The sequence below is a fragment of the Cavia porcellus genome, unplaced genomic scaffold (genome assembly GCF_034190915.1).
Source record: "Cavia porcellus strain 051 isolate PalLab524CR breed Dunkin Hartley unplaced genomic scaffold, mCavPor4.1 scaffold_1, whole genome shotgun sequence".
In the NCBI taxonomy this organism is placed as follows: Eukaryota; Metazoa; Chordata; class Mammalia; order Rodentia; family Caviidae; genus Cavia; species Cavia porcellus.
In genome coordinates this window covers 45,377,266-45,400,586 of record NW_026947484.1, presented here as the reverse complement: position 1 = coordinate 45,400,586, position 23,321 = coordinate 45,377,266, and the positions used below count along the sequence as shown (strand labels likewise).

General features: G+C 38.7%; 2 protein-coding genes across 4 annotated transcripts in view; both read left to right on the top strand.

Annotated features, from left to right (window-relative positions):
* Window positions 1-4,828, top strand: part of L2hgdh (L-2-hydroxyglutarate dehydrogenase) — a 42,368-nt gene extending 37,540 nt beyond the window's left edge. For all 3 annotated transcript variants that reach the window (XM_023565910.2, XM_003471809.5, XM_063247295.1), the window contains one exon: window positions 2,593-4,828. In XM_023565910.2, coding sequence (XP_023421678.1) covers window positions 2,593-2,788 — 196 coding nt within the window. In that variant the 3' untranslated portion in view covers window positions 2,789-4,828. The remainder of the gene's footprint in view (window positions 1-2,592) is intronic.
* A 7,484-nt stretch (window positions 4,829-12,312) lies between these two features.
* Sos2 (SOS Ras/Rho guanine nucleotide exchange factor 2) overlaps window positions 12,313-23,321 on the top strand; it is an 82,854-nt gene continuing 71,845 nt past the window's right edge. The window contains exon 1 of the mRNA XM_003471807.5: window positions 12,313-12,541. Coding sequence (XP_003471855.1) covers window positions 12,455-12,541 — 87 coding nt within the window. The 5' untranslated portion in view covers window positions 12,313-12,454. The remainder of the gene's footprint in view (window positions 12,542-23,321) is intronic.

Sequence of the window (23,321 nt, the reverse complement as noted above, 5' to 3'; positions counted from 1 at the left end):
CCTGGCAAGTACAAGGCCCTGATTTTGATTCCTAGTACTAGGGAAAAAAAAGAAAATCGAAGTAGAAATGTTAAAGTTTCTAGCATTATTGAATACCTGCAGGAAAAAAATCTAGTCAAAGAGATGAGCTGGAGTGTTACAGGGAGATGGGGCCCTGGTCCTCAAAGGATTTATAGCTTATCTGAAACTTTGTAATACTTAGCTCAAGACGCAGTGCTGAGAGGAGAAGTGTTTAAACATATTTTTTCTAAGAACCATGAAGTTGCCTTCCATACTGAAAATGGAATACAGTACCATGAATTTGACAGTTTAGACATTTCACATTGATTTGAACTAAATTCAGATCTTAAGAAAAGCCAGGTCTGGTGACCAGGCCTGTAATCCCTAGCACTCTGGGAGGCTGAGATAGAAGGGTCACAAGTTCTAGCTTTGCCTGGGCAGCCTTGCAACTTAGCAAAGTCTTGTCTCAAAAAAATAAGAGTTGGAAGGCTGGGGATTTAGCTCAGTGGCACAAGTGCCTGCCTAGCAAGCACCACGTTATGAGTTGGATTCCTGGTACAAAAAAAAAAGTGAGCCATGTAGCTCAGTGAAAAAACCCTGTGTTTAATTCCCAATATCACACAAAAAACAAAAACAAAAACAAAAAAAAAACAAAAAAAGTGTAGGTGACATTCAGGATATAATTTCTTAATAGAAGTAAGTGTAGACACAATTTTTAATTGTGGTTAATTGGTATTCTGTATGTTTGGATGGAGCAAGAGGAATATACCAATTAAACCTCTGGACAGCAAGGTCATTTTACATTGAACACTGAACTTTAGAGGCTGCTCACGCAGCTGTATGTGCCAGATGCAAGGAAAGGGCCAAGAAAACTGAAACACAGAGATACCTGCAATGACAGCATTTTTAAAAAGGTGGACATGCTGCTTTGATGAGTGAAGATAAGCAGTAAATAATGTGAGAATGGTCCCCACAAGGGTGGTGGTGCTGATTCACATGCTTGCCCTACATAATACCAACTGCCGATGCTGTTCTTTTTGTATTCCACAAGATGTTCCAGGTTCTTCCTTGGAAATTCTTCTAGCTCAAAAATATCCTGTTCAGACTCTCACCAAGAGTCTACAGGGCAGATGGCTTTACTACAATTTTTCCCACCTCTTGTTTTTCTTATTTACTTCTTGGTAAAGAACAGTGTAGCTTTGTGACTCTAAGCAAGATAATCTCTGTGTTTCTTTGCTGTTAAATATAAACTGTATCAGCCTTTTAAGAGTTGTTGTGAGGATAAGTGGGATAATTCCTAGTACATAGTAAGCACTTGGTAAATAATAGCTATGACATCATGACCTCTCTTTAACCAGCATGAGGTCTTGGAGAACAGTGCTCTCAATTTGTTCTTTGTATCTTCCTCAATCACTTATCTGAGTTATCCCAGAAACATTAAAAAGTGTTTCACATTGTTGCCTCATGTTTTGAGCTTGGTGAGACATCTGTATATTTCTGTCTATATACAGTGGTACCTCAGTTCACAAACTCAGTTCTCTCCACAACACTGGTTGCAAACCAAACTGGACGAGAACAGAATCAAATTTCCCTGTAAGGACAGCATTGAATTTAACCATTGAATTTGATTTAGTTCTTGTTCCTCTTGGTTTGCAAACAGAATTGTGGAAAGAATCAAGTTTCTGAACCCAGATTTTGCTTAGATCTAGATCTCTGTCTGTCCGTGTATCTGTGAATGAGCTCCCCCCACCCCTGGAGTTTCTTTCAACAGTTTCAAGGCAGACAGGTGCTTTTGGATTTTAAAAACATTCAACTTAGTTTTCACGGATGGGGATGTAGCTCAGTGGTACAGCACTTGCCTAGCAGGCACAAGGCCCTGGGTTCAATCCCTGGTACTGCACTCACTGAATCAATGTCATTTGTAAATTTTAACTATTTAAAAAAAATAACAAATCTAGTGTGTAAATTCAAATATTATAGAACAGAATTTAGATAGTGAAGAGTTTCACTGTGTTATACTGCTCACTTCTCCTATTATGCCTGATTTTTTGATATTGAAAGTTAAACTATTAAAAAACTACCAAATGAGAGCTTCTTATCCTGCAGTACCTCTCTGAATAAATATTGTGTTCAATCAAAACAAAGTGGAAAAAAGTAAGAAATGCAAATGAAACACTTAACTCCTGTTTTTATTGCTTTGTGTTAGCAAGAAGAGTCTTCTTGTTGCCCTTGATTGGTGTTTTTTTTTTTTCATTGATTAGTGTTTTATACCAAATTCACTTACAGATTTTTTTAAATGCTATACATGTGTTCTGTCAATTTATCTGCTACTTTTGGAAAAACATGTTTGTAAGTAACTTACCCACATATGTATTTATTTGATAAAGATTTATTGCCCTGTTACCTCATAGACATCATTCTCTAATCCAGGCTAAGTCTTTAGGTTTGCCAGTCTACCACTGGTTGCCTTCAGCAAGCATAAATTTGCTGGATTTTGACATTGTGTTGCTTTAAGAAAACTTAGCAAATCACTGATTTGTAATGTGTTCTATTTCTTCAAGTTGGTTGACTAACCTAGTTTTGCTTTCGCAGAGGTCCAGCTGGAGTGAGAGCCCAAGCCCTGGACAGAGAGGGAAACCTAGTAGAAGATTTCGTTTTTGATGGAGGAGTTGGGGACATTGGAAATCGCATTCTTCATGTGAGAAATGCACCTTCCCCAGCTGCCACTTCTTCCCTGGCAATTTCTGGGATGATTGTAGATGAAATGCAGCAAAGATTTGAGCTGTAAATAATGAAAGGAGCCGGAAACATTGCAGCGTCCATATCAACAATGAGAATGTACTGAACTAATTGCATTTTTAACTTTGATTTCAGCAAATGGTGTTCAAATCTCACTTTTAGGTAAAAAATAACCGATGAATTATTAAAATGATGTAATATAGAAATGGTTTTTTAAAAATTAAAGAGCACGGGGCTGGGGATTTAGCTCAGCAGCATAAGCACCTGCCTTGCAAGGAGGCAATCGTGAGTTCAATCCTGGTACCGATTTAAAAAAAAAAAAATTAAAGTGCATACTCTTTTACTTTGTGAATGGAGAAAAAAGTACAGTTTTATCTGTCCTGAATTTCTGAGTTCATTAGTGATCTCTTGTTACTAGTCATGATTTAAAGAAGATTTGGCTCTTTCACAATTTTGGGGAAAGATGAGATTTTAAAAAAATCGATTATCAGCCAGGCATGGTGGTATGTGCCTATGATCCCAGCACTTGAAAAGGTGAGGCAGGAGGGTTGCTAGTTTTATTAGCCCAGCCTGGACAACTTAGCGACTTAACAAGATGCTCTGTAGAAAAATTTTCTGGCTTTATAACTGCTAAACTTTTTTGTCTTTCCTAGACAAGAAGATACATTGTAGGTTGCAAATCTTTTCATTTTTAAGTCATAGGGAAGCTCACAGTATTTAGAGCAATGATATTTGTATCTGGAAATTAAAAATTCTTGATTTGAAGAAAATACTATTTCACATTTGATTTAAAATTCAGTCTTTATTATTCCTATCTTTTAAAGCTCTTTGTAATACTATATAGTGCCATCACCTAATTTAAAAGCAGTGTACTGTGTGGAATTATTGCCTACTCTAGTCTTCTGTGGTTGAGAAACCAAACGTATCTTGAACTGATAGGTTTTTTTAAGACCGCTTTTAGAATTCTGATACTGATGTATAAAACTGTAATTTTCAACACTTGATCTCTTGCATCTCTGTCCTTCAGTGACACTAAATTTCTCAAGGCATTGGCCATGATCACTAACGATTCATACCTCGTTGGTTTTTCAGAGCGCCTGTAAACTTTTATGAAGATATTTCTCCATTTTGGTAAATATCTAACTTTGAGGCATTCACTTTTGTAAACCGCGAAAGTGCCTTATGATCATGTGTACTTCACTAGTGTGTTAAATTGGTGCCCAGTGCAATACTGTGTACTGTTTATATGTATGTGTGTGGGGTTTATCTGATGAAATATTCTTACAATTCAGAAAGTTAGCAAATAAAGATATAAATGAAAATGTGGCAGCCTGACTGGGGACACAGAACCACCCTTTAAAAGAAATTTTTCTTTGTCTGTTGCATCCCATGTGCTCTCTCAGGATTAGTCATCTGCTCTTCATTTCTTCCTTCCTCTTATCTCTCCAAAGCGGTCTGATGGATGGGTGGGAAAGATGTGCATGCAGCTGTGAGGAGAAACTCTTGTTTTCCTCCTTTTCCCTTCACTTCAGTCCTTGATGACTACATTGACTGAGCTACCTCATCCATTAAATTGAAAGGATACACATCATCAACTCCAGTTCAAAAGCAGCACATCCAAGGTAAATAGACGGGGCAATTACTCGACAAAGGGGATGTGCGTGTCAAAAGCATTCAGAAATCATTTGCAGACGGAGGAACAAGCAGTTGTTCATCCTAACAACTGATTCCAGCAAGAAATGCAACCCACAGGATATTTTTCTGTTTTGTTACAAGACTACTGAGAGATGGAAAATGATACAATTCTCTAGTTTGTCAACAGTAAGACTGCATAAACAGTAAACTGTGAAAGACTGAAATAACTTTCCTAATTGAAGCAATCCTCATTCCCTTTTGGTCTGTACTATGTCTCCAAAATTATATGTATAAAATTTGTTGAAAGTGTTTTGAACATATAAATTATTTTGTTTGTAAAACATTTGATATTTATGTCTAAGGAGTTTTATTGTTAAATACTGTTATGATATTGAAGAATTTTGTGTTTCTGAGAGAAGAAAATGTATATTAGTATTAAAATATTTTAATGACCCTTGATTGTGAAAAGCACTTTTTTAATTCTATAAAAACTTTTATTCAGGGCTGGGGATTTAGCTCAGCGGCATAAACGCCTGCCTTGCAAGCAAGCAGTTGTGAGTTCGATCCCTGGTACCGATAAAAAGGAAAAAGGCCAAAAAAACCCCAAAACTTTTATTCAAATAAATATTCTATGTGTAAAACATGAACTGTCATAACTTTAGATAATAGTCAATCTTTAAAAGATTAAAAACCAAGCCTGGTTCAATCTCACCTAGCACTTAGGGAACCTGAGACAGGAAGATGTCAAATTCAAGTCCCAGCTGGGTAACAGTGAGACCCTGACTCAAAACTTTAAAAAAAGATAAAAAATTAAAAGGCACTTCTGTATTTGTGAATAACATAAAAATGAACCAGTATAGTTTATATGTTGGGTTAGAAGTAAATTATTTTAGGTTTTAGCTTCAAAGCATTTTGTTTGTGAGGAACTCTTTAGTGCAATAGCAAGTACACTTTTTGGTGTTTGATGTTATATAACTAAACTTTATCCACACACATACATGTATATCAAAGTCCCTCCCTTGATCCTGTCAAAGTTTATACTCTTTGGGCAGTTGCCATTGCTACTGGCAGAGTTCCATCTCCTCGAGGCCTTCTGGAAGCCTGCCTGCCTGCCTGTGGGATAACTTTAACTCTCACGACTTCCTTCAAAGGATAGTGGTGAGAAGGGTGTATAGGGCCAGGCTCTAGTATGGGGGGCGTCCATTGGGCCTGTATTTGGAAGCTGTCCAGCTGGACAGCTGTGACTGAGGTTAACCCTGGGAACCCAGTAGAGGTGATGTCCATGTTTGGGCGCTGGCTCTGCCTTGATTTGTATGTAGGCTACTTTGTTCAGATATTTCCTCATCTTTTTTGAGTATGAACTATGATCTAAACATAGATTTTTGAAGGGGAATTTGTTGCTAAGTTTTTTCTAATATATTCATGGGGGTTTCTGAAATCTTTTTATCAGGATTTAAGGTAGAAGGTGAGGGCAATGACAAAACAAAGAGGTTAGGAAAAAGAAAGATGCCTGGAAATGTTTTCCAGTAGTTTGTACCTATGAAAGACTTTAAGAATGGAAATAAGATCCCGAAGCCTTGAAGTAAAGAACAGTGGTGACATAAGCCATCTGCTTTTTTCCCCCGAAATACATGTTTGCAGTACATGCATTTTGCAGTCGTCTTCGTGAGTGGATCTGTGTACATATTGCAACTTGCTGTTTTTGTTTTTGTTTCTGGTAGGGCAGGGCTGTGATGCTGAGGTATATCCCCAGCTTGCTGTCTCTTGTTTTAATCTCCTTCCCTTCCCATCCTTCTCTCCTAATTCCCCTTTCTCCATTTTCATTCTTACTGACATTATTAATCTTAGCTCATAATATTTATATGTATTAAGGTTATTGGGATCTTGTACATGGACGACTTACTTCCCTTGCCACTCCCGCTCAGCCCTCCCAACTCTATTTTTGTAGCCCAGGTCATAGAAAGGGTTATGTCCTTTTTTATCAAGTGCTATTATTTTCTGCTGAAAGAAGAGCCTGACAGATGTTATTTAAGATTCTTTTGCCTCTTGGATACGATGAGGAACTTTACCTTTGAAATGTGGGAAGAAATATGTGTAAAGGCATGACTTTGGTTGCCCAGGGAACCCCACTTTAAATTTAGAGAAAGACTTGAGGGGCAGTGGCAACGGGGAAATCTCTTAATAGAGAAACTTGAATTGCAGCTGAGTTTTGCTTAAAATTTGTCTTTAGAATTACCGCTTTTAACTTTGTTGCTCTGAAACAGTCACACAATAGAACTAAGGGCTATGCGGCTGATTTTTTTCCTCATGTCATTCAGACTTAATTTTCTTTAATTTTGCTCACTGGAAATATAAGAGTTGTCCTTTAGGAATAAGGTTGTTTTTGGATATCTGACTAGGATTGGAGACAGGCTTCAAGAATCACACTGGCTGCTTAGTGGTTCTTTCCCAGAATGACAGATCCTTTGACTTGTGATTGCCTTTTTCTTAGATTCTTGACCATTCATTCCAGCAGGGCATATAAAAAGGTCTGATTGCCTAGATCCTTCTAAATACTAGGAGCTGATGGGTAGAAGTGTAGCTCAGTGGTACAATGTGTGCTTATTAGTATGCATGAGGCCCTGGGTTCAGTCCTTAGCACTGTAAAAATAAATATTGGAACCAAGCCTGTCAGGCTGGAGATACAGCTCAGCAGTGCAGTGCCTGCCTGGCAAGTGCAAGGTCACAACGTCAGTAGAAAGCTGTTAAAGTAAACTGGGTTGGGCTTTCTGGGACAAGTCTCAAAACCCCACTGTGAATCAGACCACAAAACAACGAGGAGGAGCAATCAAAATATACAGTGAGTGTTTAAAACGTATTACAGTAAGGGACACATTGCCAGGAATCCCCTTCTAAATACTTCCCTTGCTTTGAAGCACTTAGCATTCGTGCCACTTTTTGAAGCAGTTCTGCAAGTCCTCTTTCACCAATTTATGAGATATGACTTAAAAAACACAGCAAATGTTGCTACCTAGTATCATCCAATAGAAAGGGAAACTTGTAAAAAAAACATTGTGGTGTGTTTTTATCCACCTTATTCACCACTTCTGCACTATGCAACTTCTGTGTCTTTCTCAAAGTCCAAATGTCCATGAAGTTATCAGTGTAAATTGATTCAGGATATTGAGGCAGCCGCACCAGTACTATTAAGACCCAAAAGGGGACGTCCAGAACTGCTTCAGAAAGTGGCAAGAATAATGGGATAAGTGTGTTCAGAGCCAGAGAAGTATCTTAAAGGGGATGAGTGGCAATATGTCTTTTACAATTAAATTTAAATTTAAATATTTTTAAAAATAAAATTGAGTGTTCACTGTACTTTTCGATCACACTGTGTTTGATTCACCAGCAGCCCAGAGTGGATCTAAGCCATGACAAGAATAGTGACTGATGTGTGCCAGCTGAAATACCAGCTCAGCAGCTTACATCTCATTTCTGTCTTCCAGAGGCTCATGCCAGAGTATTTGTTAGGCCCAGCCTAAGTCCTACAGGACCAATCCTGGCTGCAAGGGAAACTGGGGAATACTTCTTTTAGCTTCACAATCTATGACAATATAAGAATTAAGTATAAGTTGCCTACTGTATACTATATCCAGCATAACTAATAGGCACAGATAGTAAATAATTTAAGTACATTACTTTGTTAACACTTACACTAATAATCCAATATTCATTTTTTTCTTCATACTAAGTTCCATGTTCTTTGATCAGGACCCATATACATGCATGATTACTGACAAACCAACCTTTGGCTTGTAGCTGTACTGCCCGGGTTGTGAATACAGTCATTGCTGACAGCTCAACTTGATAACCATCAAGACTTGGAGGACTTTATTGTAGCAATCCAAAAGCAAGGACTTGAGGGTGTCTTTCGCTTTCACCTTTTCTATAGGAGTCGGTGTCTGGAACAGCTACTTACAAAACATTACTTTCCATTTGGTAGTGATGGCAACAGATTGGGTGATCTCAGTCTTTACATTCCAGAGCAACAGGGATGTCATTTCTGTTCCTTAGCAGGTTGCAAGTAACATACAAACCCTAATGCTTTATTTTTGTTTTGTAGGGTGACACAATAAATAAATCTTTGAGAATTCCATTAAAAATTACAGTCCCAATTGGGAAGACATTTTTGTACACAGTCTGTCCCCGGGGTAAGGTTTCAGGGCATGAAGCTACCATAAAATGTCTGCTGCAACTTCTTTCAGGCAAATGGATTGTAAGAAGACCAAAGAACCATGAAAGTGAGTGACAACAACATTTATTGTTTCCTGTGGTGGTGCTTTGGTTTGCTACTGACTGGCAGCACTGGTAGTTTTAAATAAATTGAGGAAGTATAAACTAGTAAATGGGAGGAAGGTTGAGTGAGTCTAGAAATGTTTTTCATTGGAGGAATAGGAGTGTTACAATTTTAACCATCTTTTAAAATGAAACAAATGCTTGGGTTATTGAAATTCTCTCTTGAAACCATGCTAAATTTGGGAAAGGCAAGCAAAATTAGTATGTATCAAATGATGAATATAATAATTAGTATATTAATTTCAGTTCAGATTTGTGATTGAGCTCTTAGTTATATGTTCATGCACATTCTTAGAATGTCAGAATATTTAACATTTCCACTTTTCAACACCTGAAGCCAAAGTTGAAAACTCAGTCTCTCCTCCAGCCATCCAGTTTTAACACCATGACAAGAAAACTCTTGTTGTCTTTGCCTTGCAGAGAAATTATATTCATGTACCTGCTTTAATAAAATATTACCTGCTTTAAAAAAATACCAATAGTGCTACATTCTGCATACAATACATATTCTGCTCTTTTTGCCTTGCAGTATATCTTGGAGAATGTTGCCCAGAGACCTGGTTATTTTATAATAACATCATAGGTTACATTATATGGACTTTATTATTTTTGAACCTAGAGCCCTAGTACTACTGAAGATTATTTAAATTGTTTGCAGGGTATGTTTTTGTTTTGTTTTTGCTGTAACAAACAGCACCTTTTGTCAAGTGATTTTGCACATGGACAAGTGCAAGTAAAGAATATCTCTGGGATGTACTCCTAGAACCTGCTAGGTCAAAAGGTATGTTCCTTTCAATTTTTATAAATGCTGACAAGACTAGCACATGGGTATGTACCTTTCAAACTTCGTTGGTTTTGTTTTGCTTTGTTTTGTTTTTGAGATGGAGTCTTGTAATATTGCCCAGGCTGATTGCCAAGTCCTAGGCTCAAGTGAGCCTCCCACCTCAGCCACCAGGGTAGCTGGGACTATTGACGTGTGCCATCCTGCCTGGCTTCTTGAAACGTTAATAGGTACCAAATAACAGTCCTGGGTAGAAATCAATGCAATTTGCACTTGCATCATTAATAGAGTGCTTGATTTTTTAATCTTCACCATCATATGATGTGTGAATCAAACTTTTTGATCAAATAACAGTATATTTTAAATTTGTATTTTTCTTGAATGCAGTAGGCTTGAGACATGTATGTTTTCATTTCTGTCATCCACAGTTTTTTTTTTTTCTTATTGAGGTTTGATCTTACTAATTTGTAGGAACACTTTTTATGTTAAGGAAATTAACTCTTTAAAAATGAGTTCCAGATATTTTTCCTTCGGTTTTAGTTTGTGATTTTTTTTCAACATGGGAATCACACTTTAAAATCAAATTTATCAATCTGAATTTTGTGTCATGTGAAAAGACGTTTTGTTGCTTTCCCAGCATACATGAGACACACAACATGTGTGTGTCTGTGTTAGGGAGCAGTTACTTTTCTACTCTAAGGTTATAAAAAATTATTTTCTGTTTTTTTTTATGTGTGAATCTTTGATACAGTAAGAAGTTATGGTAGTGTAATATGTGGGGTGTGACTTCAACTTTGTTTTTTTCTAGATGGCCCACTAGTCTGGCTGGGAAATGTTTTACTTCTGTCACTCTTGGAAATCCTCCATGAGCACGTGGATCACATTTCTGCTTGCCTAGCCCAGTGATCCCAACTCGGATGCCTGTAGAGACGAGGCAGGTTACATAAAAGGGTGCAGAGTGCCAGGTGGGGACCATAGCCAACTGGAAATAGGATGGCATACTTTCTCAAAGAGGCCAGCCACTGCCGGGCGCCTGCTGATTACTCCTGTACACAGATGCAGTACTGTTGCCAGATTTTTGTCAAGAGAAGCTGGAACCATAGATTTTTATATGGAATGTCCTGATTTTAAAACGGTAACAACCATTTTAAACATTTAAATAAAGCCCTAGCTAAGCAAAATGTGTTTGCAGGCCAGATTAGGCCCAGAGAAATCTTCCCACAGCGTTGGCTAAGAATAAACCTTCGTATCAACAGCTTTAATCTTCACGGAGAAAGTCGAGTCACAGCCTCGCAAGCTTTAAGCCTGGGTCTGGGACCAGGAGAGGAAAGTAAAGACTCTGTATGTAAGCCAAAGTCTTTAAAGATTAACTGGAGAAACAGAAGCTTTGCATAATTCCACCTTTTATCCAAGTACATGGGTTATGGATGTGGTCATTTATTACTTGACATTCTTGGATTAGAAAACATGATCTCCTAAATTTTACAAGTCTACCATTGTCATTTTGCCAAGATGACAAAATGGTGTGTGTTGGGGCAGTAACAGCTGAGCTACTGATTATGGAACCCGAATTGTGCTACAGGCTTTTTCACCTTCTCCCTTTCCTTCTTCCCTGTGGGTGGCTGGGGACAGACAGTACAGACAGAACCTTTCAGAAGTCACATGGTTGACATTGCTCGTGGGATGAAATTTGTGCTAATGATAAAGTTTTGAGTCTCTGCTTCTTCAACTCAGAGAATCTGTTCAGCTCTTGAGTAAGACCAGGGGCAGATAGAGGTGTAGAATCAGCATCGTCTATCATTAGAAGGGCACGCTTCAAAAAACAATTCTAGTATATCGTCTGAAACTTTTTAAAGGTATGATTTTTGTGAACACACTGGGGCCTATTCAAGGGCAGGATCATTCAAGCTCGGTTCGTGTCGTTTTTCTCTCTTTTGATCCTACCACCGTGTGTTTTAAGGGGTCTGCACGCCCCACAACACTACCCTAGGAAATAGTTCGCATCCACCTATACACAAAGGAGCCATGAAAAGCACAAATATGCGAAATATCGCGGCAGCCGCAAGCCCTGTCCTCTCCATATCCCTCTTTGGCCTCCCACGACTGCAGTCCCGTGGCTCCAGGCTCAGCGAAAGCCGCACCCGGTCAGGACTGCCTCGGGGAGGGCGTGCGTTTGTCAAAAGCAGCCTGAAAGTAGAGGCCAGCGTCCGGAGGAGGCCCTCCGCAAAGTTCCCAGGAGAGCCGCGACCCCCCACCGCGGCCCCCGCACCCCGCGCCCGGCCGGCGCCTCTGCTCTCGTTGCGCTGCGCATGCTCCGTGTGGACTCTGCCGGCGGCTCGGGATAATGAGCGCCGCGCCGAGGGGGCGGGCCGAGCCGCCACCGCGGGGTCCCGGAGCTCGGCGGCGGCCCCGGGGCACTGCGCGCGGCTGCTGAGGCGGCGGTGGAGGCCAGCGCGGGCGCGCGGGAGTGGGGCTCGCTGCCTCTGTGCGCACGCCCGGTCCCTAGGGCCCTGCGAGGTGACTCGGCCGGGCCGGGCCAGGCGGCGTTGCCTGTCGGGAGGGCGGGGAGGAGGCGATGAGAGCAGCGGCCACCGCCGCCGCTGTCCGCGCGCCGCGACTGTAGCGGGAGCCCGCGCGGGGCGAGGCCGGCGGGACTTCGGCGCGCTGCCGGCCCAGACAAAGGAGGAGGAGCCGTCCGCAGAGGGGGTCGCCGCCGGGGTGGGGGTCGCCGCGCTTTCCTCGAGGGCGCTGTGCGAAGCCGGGGCCGTCAGGGCCGCAGGGGCCGAGGAAACCGCCCCGGGCCCGCGCCCGTCCGCCCGCCCGCCGGCGCCGCCCCCAGCCGCCTTGGCCGTAGCTGCGGCCCGGGCCGGGCGGGAGGCGGTGGCCGCTGGCGAGGCGAGGCGAGGCGGCCCCGCGCCCCGCGCGTCAGGCCTGAGGCTCCAGATGTGAGGCGCTGCGGCCGGGGCCATGCAGCAGGCGCCGCAGCCGTACGAGTTCTTCAGCGAGGAGAACAGCCCGAAATGGCGGGGACTGCTGGTCGCGGCCCTGCGGAAGGTCAGTGCCTGGGTAGCGAGGGCGGGGGAGGTGCGGGGAGCAGACGGGGTGTCTGGCCAGCCGCGCGGGAGGTGTAACGGGGAGCAGCCGTCTTCGCCGCGCTCGGGTTCCCGGCCGAGTCGTTGATCTTCGGCTGGCGACAGGGGACTCGTCATTGCCTGTTGCATCTGAAGGACGTTTGCTCAAGTTAGTGTTGCTTTTTTTTTTTTTTTTTTGGTCCGGTCCCGGAAGGAAGGTTTTGTTTTGATGATAAAACTGGATTTCATGTTGCAGTCAGGCAACTTCCGTCGTTGACCAATTTGTTGTCCTTAGGCTGGATTCAGGCAATAGAAAGACCCGCTGGTGCTAAACAGTGTCTAAAACAAAAACATATTTTCAGGTCGGGGAATTACTTTTTAATTAAGTTATTTGGAGGAACACCCCCTCCTCCCCGCGGCAGTTTGCTTGTCAAGCTTGTCCACTCACGCAGGAGGCGATGCTTTTTTATAATATGGATGTTTCACATGTGTGAAATGTCAGTGAGTCATAATACTCATTTTTCAGTTCTCGAGGTAATTCTAAAGCGCCGCCCCACTTCAAGCAAAAGATGTCTTACCTGAATACAAGAGACTTCCCTTACATAATTTGGTCATTTTTTTTCTTCCTTGGATTTGATTTAGAGCTTGGAATCACTTTAAGAAACAAAAAAGGTGCAGTTTATACACTAATGGTCTTACAAATTTGGGTGCATTGCTAGGGTGCATCTGTCCTGTACATGGTGTCAGTCTCCCTTCCTGGAGTTAGGGAATAATTAGATTGTCATTTTTGCAATAGAGCCTTTTTGTAAGGTCAAGACAAATTTAAAGACCATACATATGTTCAGGTTAGCTATTGTTGCCTGGCCATTGTTACAAATTTAGCGTCTTCTGTGTTTTGTGCAAAATAACCAAGAATAAATTTTAAAATAGTGAAGAAACTATTAACTTGAAAGACCACATTTGGAAAATAATTCTTCATACAGTAATGTCTTTCAAAGTTCAAACCTTTCCTTCATGCATGCATTCAGAATTTCAGATTTTCTATTTTCATAATCCTTACAAGAAGTTACTGCTTCCCTTGGGACATGCACCAAGTCTCATCTTTGTGAAACGCTTGATGGAATTTACTGTCATTTTACTGGTGTGCCAGCTTCCAGAGTGTTAAATCGACCTTCCTTCCATGTGTAGCTCAATCCTCTAAGGAGAGAGAACAAAATGGAAAGTGTGCCGATTGGCGATAGTAGACTGTGGCCTGAATTAAAAGCAAAGGGGAAAATGCTTAGGTAGTAATTAGCCTTTCTAGCGCACAGAAGTGTGAGTGCAGTTATCAGGTAGACTCACTCGTACCTCTATTGTTAGCGATGAGGTGCAAAGTATATGTATGCACATTATACTTTTTGGTGCAAATAGTATTTAAGGATAAGTAGCTTTGACCTTAAAAATCCATTCATTTGTAGGTACAGATTTGATTTTGTAGGTTAGGTTAGAAACAAGACCAGGACTAACATCCATTGGTTTGATCCTCTCACTTTGCATTCATCCATTGTGCTTGTCAGGTGTCTTATAAATACTGTATTGTGTTCCACAGTTGTGGTTTATCCTTTCCTTGTGAAGTAAAAACATACTGGAAAATTTGGTCTTTGTGGTGAACTTAAGCAGTTTGTATTTATTGCTATGCTGTTATAAAATGAGGTACATTCACATGAAAAACTTTTTTAAAAAATAGATTTTGGGAAATTTTTTGGTGAAAGCAATTTGAACTATATGCAGTTTTGTCATATTTGCAACATTGCCATATGTAGGATTGTAGTGCCTGATAAAAGTTGTAGCATTTTGGTGCTCAAAAGTCACCTTTTTCAGGAAGTTTTAAATTCTCAGAGGTGGCAAACCTGTGTGTGGAACGTTTGCAGCAGCCAACTGTCATCATTGAAAGCTCTAAAAGGTTTACCTTCACTAGTATGTATCAGCTGTGTCTTTGACAGTTAGAGGTTATATACCATTTCTGAGGCAACTACATCAAAATATTTAGAGATAGGGATGTTGGTGGTAGAGCTCTGGCCTAGCCTGTGTGAGTGAGGCTCTGGGTTTGATCCTCAGCAATGAAGGAAAAAATCAGCTAGAACTTGACCTCCCTTCTCCAGCTGATATAGTTAGTTACAAGAACTGCTAGGATTTGATTGTAATATTTCTCTCCTCCAGTTGGTGTTGCCATTGGACAGATGATGCATTTTAGCTTTCTACATTCATTTAATGTTTATAGAATATATTTTTGGTCTTAACACTGTGCTGACCTTAAAAATATAGAGATGAATTTAAAAAAAGTAAACACCTACTCAAAAAGATATTTACCATCTAGATCACTGGTGGTATTATTTGTTTTTCTTTTAAAACAAAAGATGTTAATTTAGAGTTGTTTTTTCTAAACTAAAACCTATCTAGGTATTTTTGCAGTGTTGGCACTTTGAGATAAATAAGTGGGTTTTGGGTGGCAGTTTGGACACTCAGTTTCTAAAAGTTGCAGCATCACCAGTAAACCAAAAATTCTATATTTCTATGTTTTGGTTTTTGTAAATGCGATAGCAATTCTGAGCTCAGATTTCTTTATTAGAAATATCTTATGTATGTGTGAAAGGAGCAGTGTAATTTAATTGGCTCTGACAGGTTAGTCCACTTCCACATGGTGGCAGAACCTTCCAAACTGTTACGATAAAATTTCCAGAAAGGTAAAATCATGACTTGGTGTAAATGTGTTGATGAGGTCATCATGTGCCAATAATTTCAACTCATTTAATGAGGGATTTAGTGGAATATTAAAGCTTCTCATATTTACATTTGAGTATTTATAGACCATTTAATAAAGAAAAGTTCAGATTATAGATTAGATATAGAATTAACTCCTACAGGTTAAGTTTTGAGTTATTTCACTAGATAGAAATTATTTTTGTGTCTGCCAGCCAAAATTCTGTAAATAAGTCCTACAGATTGAAGCAGAGTATTGCACTGAAAAACTGTTTTTTTGCTTGGTTTCAAATTTCGGTTGATGCCTTGTGTTGTATGAATGTGTGTTTGACACTGAAAATGTAAGAGGTGATCACTTGTGCAATCCATGTGCTAAAATTGGAGTAAGAGAGATTAGCGCTGATCCTGTACAATGGTGAACAAATTCATGAAATACTCTATTTAAGAAAAAAGAAATTCCAGCACTTGGGATGCTAAAGCAGACCCTATCTCAGAAACAAAAACAAGCCGGGTTTGGTGGTGCACTTCTGTAATCCCAGTACTTGGGAGGCTGAGGCAGGAGGATCACTGCAAGTTCGAGACCAGCCTTGGCTACAAAGTGAGCCCAAGGCCAGCCTGAACTGCATAGCGAGACCCTGTCTCAAGAAAATAAAAAACAGCCCCCCCCAAACAAAACAAACAACAACAAAAAAACAACTGAAAAAACCCAAACCAATAACAACAAAAACCCAAAAAGCAGAAAAGGAAAGAATTGTGTTCGTTAGCTTTTTGTTTGCTCTTTACCTTTTATTTATTTTTTCTTTTCTTGTGCTGCTGGGCACCAGTGATCTGCACCCCCAGTTTCTTTAACTTTTGAAACAAAACCTCACTCAGAGCATCTAAAAACACAGAGCTACAAGCAAAGTGACATGATACTACTAATGGATAATACATGGATTGTTCATATTGCTGCTAAATTATGTATCTTCCCCCTAAAAGAGCCAATAATTTAAATGCTTTCACTGCCACTCTCCAAGAACACTGAAGGTCTCTTATTACTTGGGGGAAAAAAAAGGAGCATCAGATGTATTTGTAAATGTAGTTTATTAACCTTGTCTTCGACATGCCTTCTGTGCTTTGTGTATATGCTTTTTGATTATATGCTGAGTTAATCATTTTTCATATGGGGTATTGTAAAATTATTTTACCAGGTTTTTCAGGCTATCTTTAGATAGTTGTTTTTTTTTTTTTTTTTTTTTTTTTTAAATAAGGTGTCCTTACCAAGTTAGAGATGAATGGTTAGTCCAAAAGAAAATGTCTCATCATTCATGGTTACAAATGTCAGAGACAGATAGAGAGAATTGGTTTTATTCTTGGATCTGATTTGATTTGGGTTAGATATCAACCTCCACACCCTGTGACAGATTTGCTGTTACGTATCTGTCTAAAAGGCAAGGTATGTGGAGAAGGTCTGGGTTAATTAATGGCAGTTATGGCAAGGGAAAAGAAATTAGGGGCTTTGAGAAATGTTCTTGTGAAATCTGAAAGCTTTTAAGGTATTACTTCCTTTGTACTATGTTTCTTAGAAGTTTGCTTTAGAATATTGTACAAGGTCTTTCCAGGAGTCCATAAAATATATAGGATGATTAGTGGATCTGTTAATAAGTGTCTCCTGTGCTCTGGGCACTATTCCTGATAAAACTTGCCTTCAGGATGACTGTGGCAGAGAGACCTGGGGGAGACAAAGTAATAATTATCTGAAAGATCAATAGGAATTAACAAAATAAAGGGCAAGAAGGGATTTGAGGCAGAGGGAAAAGTAGGAACACGACTCGTTTTAAAGAACCAGAGAATAAGGGGATGGGTCAGTGTGGTAGACTAATGTGAACCAAGTTGAAATCTCTACCTAGGACTAGAAAGTCTTGTAGGATTATCATTTATGTAGCAAAGCAATTGATCAAAGTTGTTTTTTGAAAAGATCATACCAGGTGAAAGCCAGAAACTATTATAATAGAGATCCTGTGATTTCTATGACACGAGGCTTACTCTGGACTTCATATAGCCACTGAATATAACAGTAGAACTCAAGAGAATCATTTGGAATTATTCCAAACAAGTAATGACCCGGACTGATCAAAGGGGGTTAAGCCATGGCTGGCTGAGCATTAGGACTGCATTTTAACGCTGCATTTAGCTCTGTCAGCCGTGATTTAGTAGCCCTTTTCTATTTTCAGTTTAATGTTGGTATGGTATATTTGGAGCAGTAGTACTCCATTAAAGTGTTTTATGCTGAGTATCGAAAGCATTACCTGTGTTGCCACCTGATATAAATCAAATGTATGTCTTTTATGTTAACCATGGCCTCTCTTTCAAGGGGATACTAGTTTGATTAAATCTTCTGTTAGCCTGTGCATTACAGTGAAGAAGGAATTTTAATATAGCTAATGAATTTAGCATTTTTAAAAATCAGTACCAGAGATCAAACTCATGACTGCAGGCTTCCAAGACAGGTGCTTATGCCGCTGAGCTAAGTCCCCAGCCCCGAATTTAGCATTTTCATGTAGTAAAATTAAAAATTAACCTAATCTTATTTTTTTTCCATAAAAATATGTGATAGTTAAGTGAATGCATTTGAAATATATAAGGTATTATATAACTCACATCTTAATGTGTGTTAGTAAAGCAGCACAAATAAAAGCATAAACATCTATGTATGAGCACTAAATTAGCCAAAGTTTACTCTAGGGTTTATTCCCTTTGGTGGTACTGGGGATTGAATTTAGGGCCTTGTGCATGCTAGGCAAGTATTCTATCACTGAGCTACATCTCCGGCCCTTATTCTAGTTTTAGTACATCGTTTTGTAAACTCTGTTACTACCTGTTACTTGGAAAGTTTTCACCTGATCCATTAGATAGTTGATTCATTCTTCTTGAAATTCTTTTCTCCTACTCCTCTTCTTTCTTTTTATCTTTTTTTTTTTTTTTTTAGGTTTTCTTTCTGATTTTTTCAATACTGTACTCCTTCTGGGTCTCCTGTTTTGATTCTTCATCATCTTCCTAATCACATCATTCTGATCCCCCTTAGATCTTAGTTGTTATAGGTATCTTTTCTTTTTTTCAGTTCCTCCTTTTTTCCCATTTCCTGTTTCTTGGGTTCATTCATTCATTCATCTATTCCTGGGAATTCAACCTAGGGCTTTTGTATTGAGCTACATGTCTAGCTCTTTCACTTTTACTATTACAGTATTATTATTTTAAGACAAGAGTTTTGCTAAGTTGCCCAGGTGGGACTCAAACTTGTGAGCCATCCTGCCTCATCCTTCTCAAGTACTGGTATTGCAATGTGTGCCACCATGCTTGGCTTCTTTTCTCTTTTTCTTTCCCTCTCCTCCCCTCCCCTTCCCTTTCCTTTAAAAAAAAATTCTCTCCCTTCTTTCCTGCCTTTCTTCCTTGTGTTGGTCCATGCTAAGGATTAAATCTGAACCTTGTACACGTTAGGCAGGTGCTTTACCATTGAACTATATCTGCAGCCCAAATACGTTTTCCTACTTCAGACCCTTCTCCTAAAATGCAGCTTTCATCTCGTATTTTGGTACTTCCACACAGGTGTGTGGTCGACATTTCAGCCAATACTGAATTCCTCTTGACCCCAGAAGTTGCTGCTTTTGTAGCATTTCCCTGTCAGTAAATGTCTACTCCAGTAGTTCAGACTAAAACTCTAGTTATTTTTGTATGTTGTCTTTTCATTCCACACATCTAGTCTGTCAGCAAATCAAATCCTTTTAACTCTACTTTAGGCTGTTACTATATTGAGTCACCATTTCAGACTGTTCTTCTGCCACCTGGAACCAAGGCATCACCACCAGTCTCCTGGATTAGTGAAATAGCTTTTTAACTGGTCTCTTCATGCTTGGTCCATTAGGTCTTTTCTCAACACAGAAGAGATAAGTGAAATCATGTCACTCTTTTATTTGGAACTCTATTAGTGCTTTTCAGAATAAAAGTCAAAAGTCCTCTTTATGGCCTACTGTGCTCCCTCTTACAGTATGGTTCTTCCCTCAGCTGCCTCTAACTCTGATCCGTACTGGCTTTCGTGTTCTTGGGAAGAGTGTGTACAGTAGTGTAGGTAGTGTGCTGATGGATGTGAGGGTTTGGCTCAAGAATTCTTAAACCTTAAATAAAACAAATTTAGAAATAGTGGTCTTTCCAGTTCATGGGTTAAAAAAGATACTATTGATTTTATGATTTATTTTTCTAGATCTTTGAATCTGCTGCAGTTTACTTGCTTGAATAGTAGAAGATTGAAATGTTAATAAACCAGATACCAAAGTTTTAAAGGGAAAATGCCTTATACTTTTTTTCTCTCTATATAGGTATCTATCTATCTATCTATCTATATATATATATAGTTTTGGCTTTTGGCTAGCATTGTCCCTGCTAACAATGATGGAAAATAAATACCTTAATATTTAGTGCTCTGTAAAGAACACTGACTTCCATGTGTTCTGCCACAAGAATAAGTAGGGAGTCACTGGTTTATATTGTCCTTTCTTGTCTTTTAATGGACTGCCTTTATGGGGAGTTGCTTAAAGGTCATACGGCATTTCATTTCACTTAGGAAAATTTTAAGGACAAAAATTTTAGCTTCAGCTAATAGTCTTTCTTGTGTATTTAATTATTTTATAAACCCTTGCCTATATTAAGCTAGGTAGAATTAGATCCCTGGCCTGCACTTTTGTATATTTTAAATACACCAACACACTTGAAAACCTGTCAAGAAAGCACCTAATAAAAAATACTGACTGTTAAGTAAGAAATGAGTATCAATACTGAGAATAAGGAACACAGAGTGGAAATCTATTTACAGTGTAATGTGAATAACTGAGTTTCCAGGTATAACGCTTGTGAAATAAAAACAAATTTTATGGAGTTCTTAATTTTTTCCAGTCTCTTGATAATTTCAGTGAAGCTAGGAAATCTATCTGCCACTACCAATTCTATTTAACAGGTACTTACTGAGTACTTTATGCAAAGGACTGTGGTTTTAATAACTAGTTTGCCTGTATGTTAGGAAAAAAGATGGGCTGTAGGAGGAAACCAAAACCAAGAGTGATTCCTGACCTTAAAGTGTTTATAGTGTACAACTGTGGTTTCAATTCTTGATTATATATACTGATCAGAAAAATGTTACCTTAGAGGTTTATATTCTTTGACAATTTTATTGGTAATATAATTAACATGTAATAACTTGTATATAATTAAAGCTGTATAGTTTGCTACATGTATATATTAGTGAAACCACAATAATAAGTGAATATATCCTTCTGTTCCAAAATTTTCTCTTGACTGTACTTCTTCCTTCTATCCTTTTCCATTTTTTGTTCTTTTATTTATTTGTTTGTTTGTTTTACCATCACCCCTCCTGGCCCACCTGCCTCAATCCTTCCATTCTTTGTTCTTAAGCAATCATTAATCTACTTTCTGTTATTACAGATTGCATTTTCTAGAGTTTTTGTTAAAGAAATAATATATATTCTTTATTTTGAGGAGCTCCTTTCACTCAGTCTAATTACTTCAAGATTCATATATATATTTTCATACTATTTATATATGAATCAGTAGTACTCCATCATGTAGATATTCTACAGTTCATCCATTCACCTGTTTTCATACTTTGGGTTTTCAGGTTTTTTTTTTTTTCGTTCTGGAAATTGAACTCCAAGATTGAGCAGCATCCCCAGCCCCTTTTTATATTTTATTTTGAGACAGGGTCTTACTAAGTTATCCAGGTCAGACTTGAATTTTTACACCTCCTACCTTAACCTTCCTCAGAGTGCTGGGGTTATAGGGCATGCACTACAGTGCCAGGCTGGTTTTCAGATCTTGGCTAGAAATAAAACTACCATGAACAGTTATGTACAGATCTTTGTCTGGACACATTTTTTTTTTTTAACCAAAATAGTTGGATCAGAGAGTGTGTTTAATTTTTTAAGAAACCATCAAACTGTTTTCAAAAGTGGTCGTACAATTTTACATTCCTACTAGCAATTTAAGTTCAGCCTTTCTGATAGTTGTGCAATATTTTGTGGTTGTATTTAATTTCCCTAAGGATTAGCTATGTTGAGCACTTTGTTGTTCTTACTGTGTATCTTTTTCTTTCTTTTTTTTTTTTTTTTTTTGATGAAGTATTTGTTCAGACCTTAATGTTCATTTTTTGGTGTGCTGTTTTTTTTTTTTTTTTTTACTGAATTTTGAGAATTATTTATGTCTGATATAAGTCCTTTATCAGATATATACACTACATAGGTTTTTTTCCAATCTGTAGCTTCTCATTTCATTCTCTTGATACCATCTTTTGAAGACTTAGAGTTTAGATTTTTATAAAGCCCAGTATCTGTTTAGATTTAGTTTTTGTTAGGGATTGTTCCTTTATTGTGCATATTTAAGAAATTTCCAAGTATACTGGCGTACTGTAATACATATACATATAATAATATGTACTTGGGAGACTTGGCAGGAGGATTGCTGCAAATTCATTCAGCAATGGCTGGACCACGTAGCAGTGCAGTCTGGACTACGTAGCAAGGTCTTGACTCAAAAACAAAACCAAACCAGAATCTTTGCTTAACCCAGGGCTACAAAAACTTTATCTCTATATTTTTTGTCTGAAATTCTGTAGTTTTAGGTTTTACATTTAGATCTATGATCCATTTAAATTAATTTTACATATGGTAGGAAAATTCCATATATGGTTTGTTTTTTTTTTAGCCTGTATCTTTTTTGTTCTACCATTATATTTTTTTCTTTCTCTTTTTTCCCTCCCTCCCTCCCTTCCTTCCTTCCTTGCTTGCTTGCTTGCTTCCTTCCTTTCTACCTTCCTTCCTTCCTTCCTTCCTTCCTGCCTTTCTACCTATCTTCTTACCAGGAGTTGAACTGAGGACTTTGCACTTGGCAGGTGGGCACTTGTGCTGCTGAGCTATATCCCTGGACCACTATTACTGAAAAGTCTATCCTTTTCCTTTACTGTCTATAGGTCTTTATAAAACAAAACAAAACAAAACAAAAAAACCTTGTATTTATGTATGCCTTTATTCCAGATAGTTTATTTCATTATTATTTTTGAGTCAATATTACAGATTCCGTTACTGTTAATTTATTAAAATCTTGAATCACGTTGTTAACCCCTCCCCCCGCTTGTTCTTTTGGTTATTCTGTGATCTTTATATTTCCCTAAGGTGTTTTGTTTGTTTGTTTTCTGCTTTATTAAGAATTGAGCCCAGGCCTTCATGCTTTGCTATATTACCCAGCTTTTTTTTTTTAAATTTTGAAACAAGGGCTTGCTATCACCATCTTACCTACGCTAGGCTAGAATTTGACAGTTCTGGTTCAGCTTCTGAGAGTGCTAAGATTATAGACATGCAAGCTACCCTTGGCTTTCCTAAGAATTTTTAAATCAACATAGCAATATTTACAAAAGAGCCTGCTGTAATTTCGATTGGAATTGTGTTGAATTTATAGATCAATTAAGAGGAACTGACTTCTTGTTTTGTTTTGTTTTTGGTAGTACTGCAGATCCAACTGAGGCTGAGCTATATCTAGGTCCTTGTTTTGAATTTTAGTCATGGTCTCCTTAAGTTACTTAGATGAGCTTCAAATTTGAGGCTCTCCTTTTCAGCTTCCCAAGTATCTAGGGTTGGAAGTGGGGGTTCTCGTTCTTATTGAGTATTGACATCCTAATGATGTTGAGTGTTTGGAATCCAAAATCTGTTTGTTTGTTTGTTTATTTAGATATTGGAAATTGAACTCATGACCCTTGCACTTGCCAGGCAGGCAGTTGTGCCAGGAGCATAATTCTCTTTAGTTCTTCTGTTTAGTTCTTTAATTTCTATCAGTAATATTTTATAGCTTTGGTGTATATTTTAACTCCTTTGTAATGAAAACAAGTCCAGGATTCTTAATTAATATTTGATATATTTGTCCCTTCACAGAAATCTTTGCAAAGAAATGAAAAATTTGACTTAAATAAAGTGTCAGACTGTAGCTGT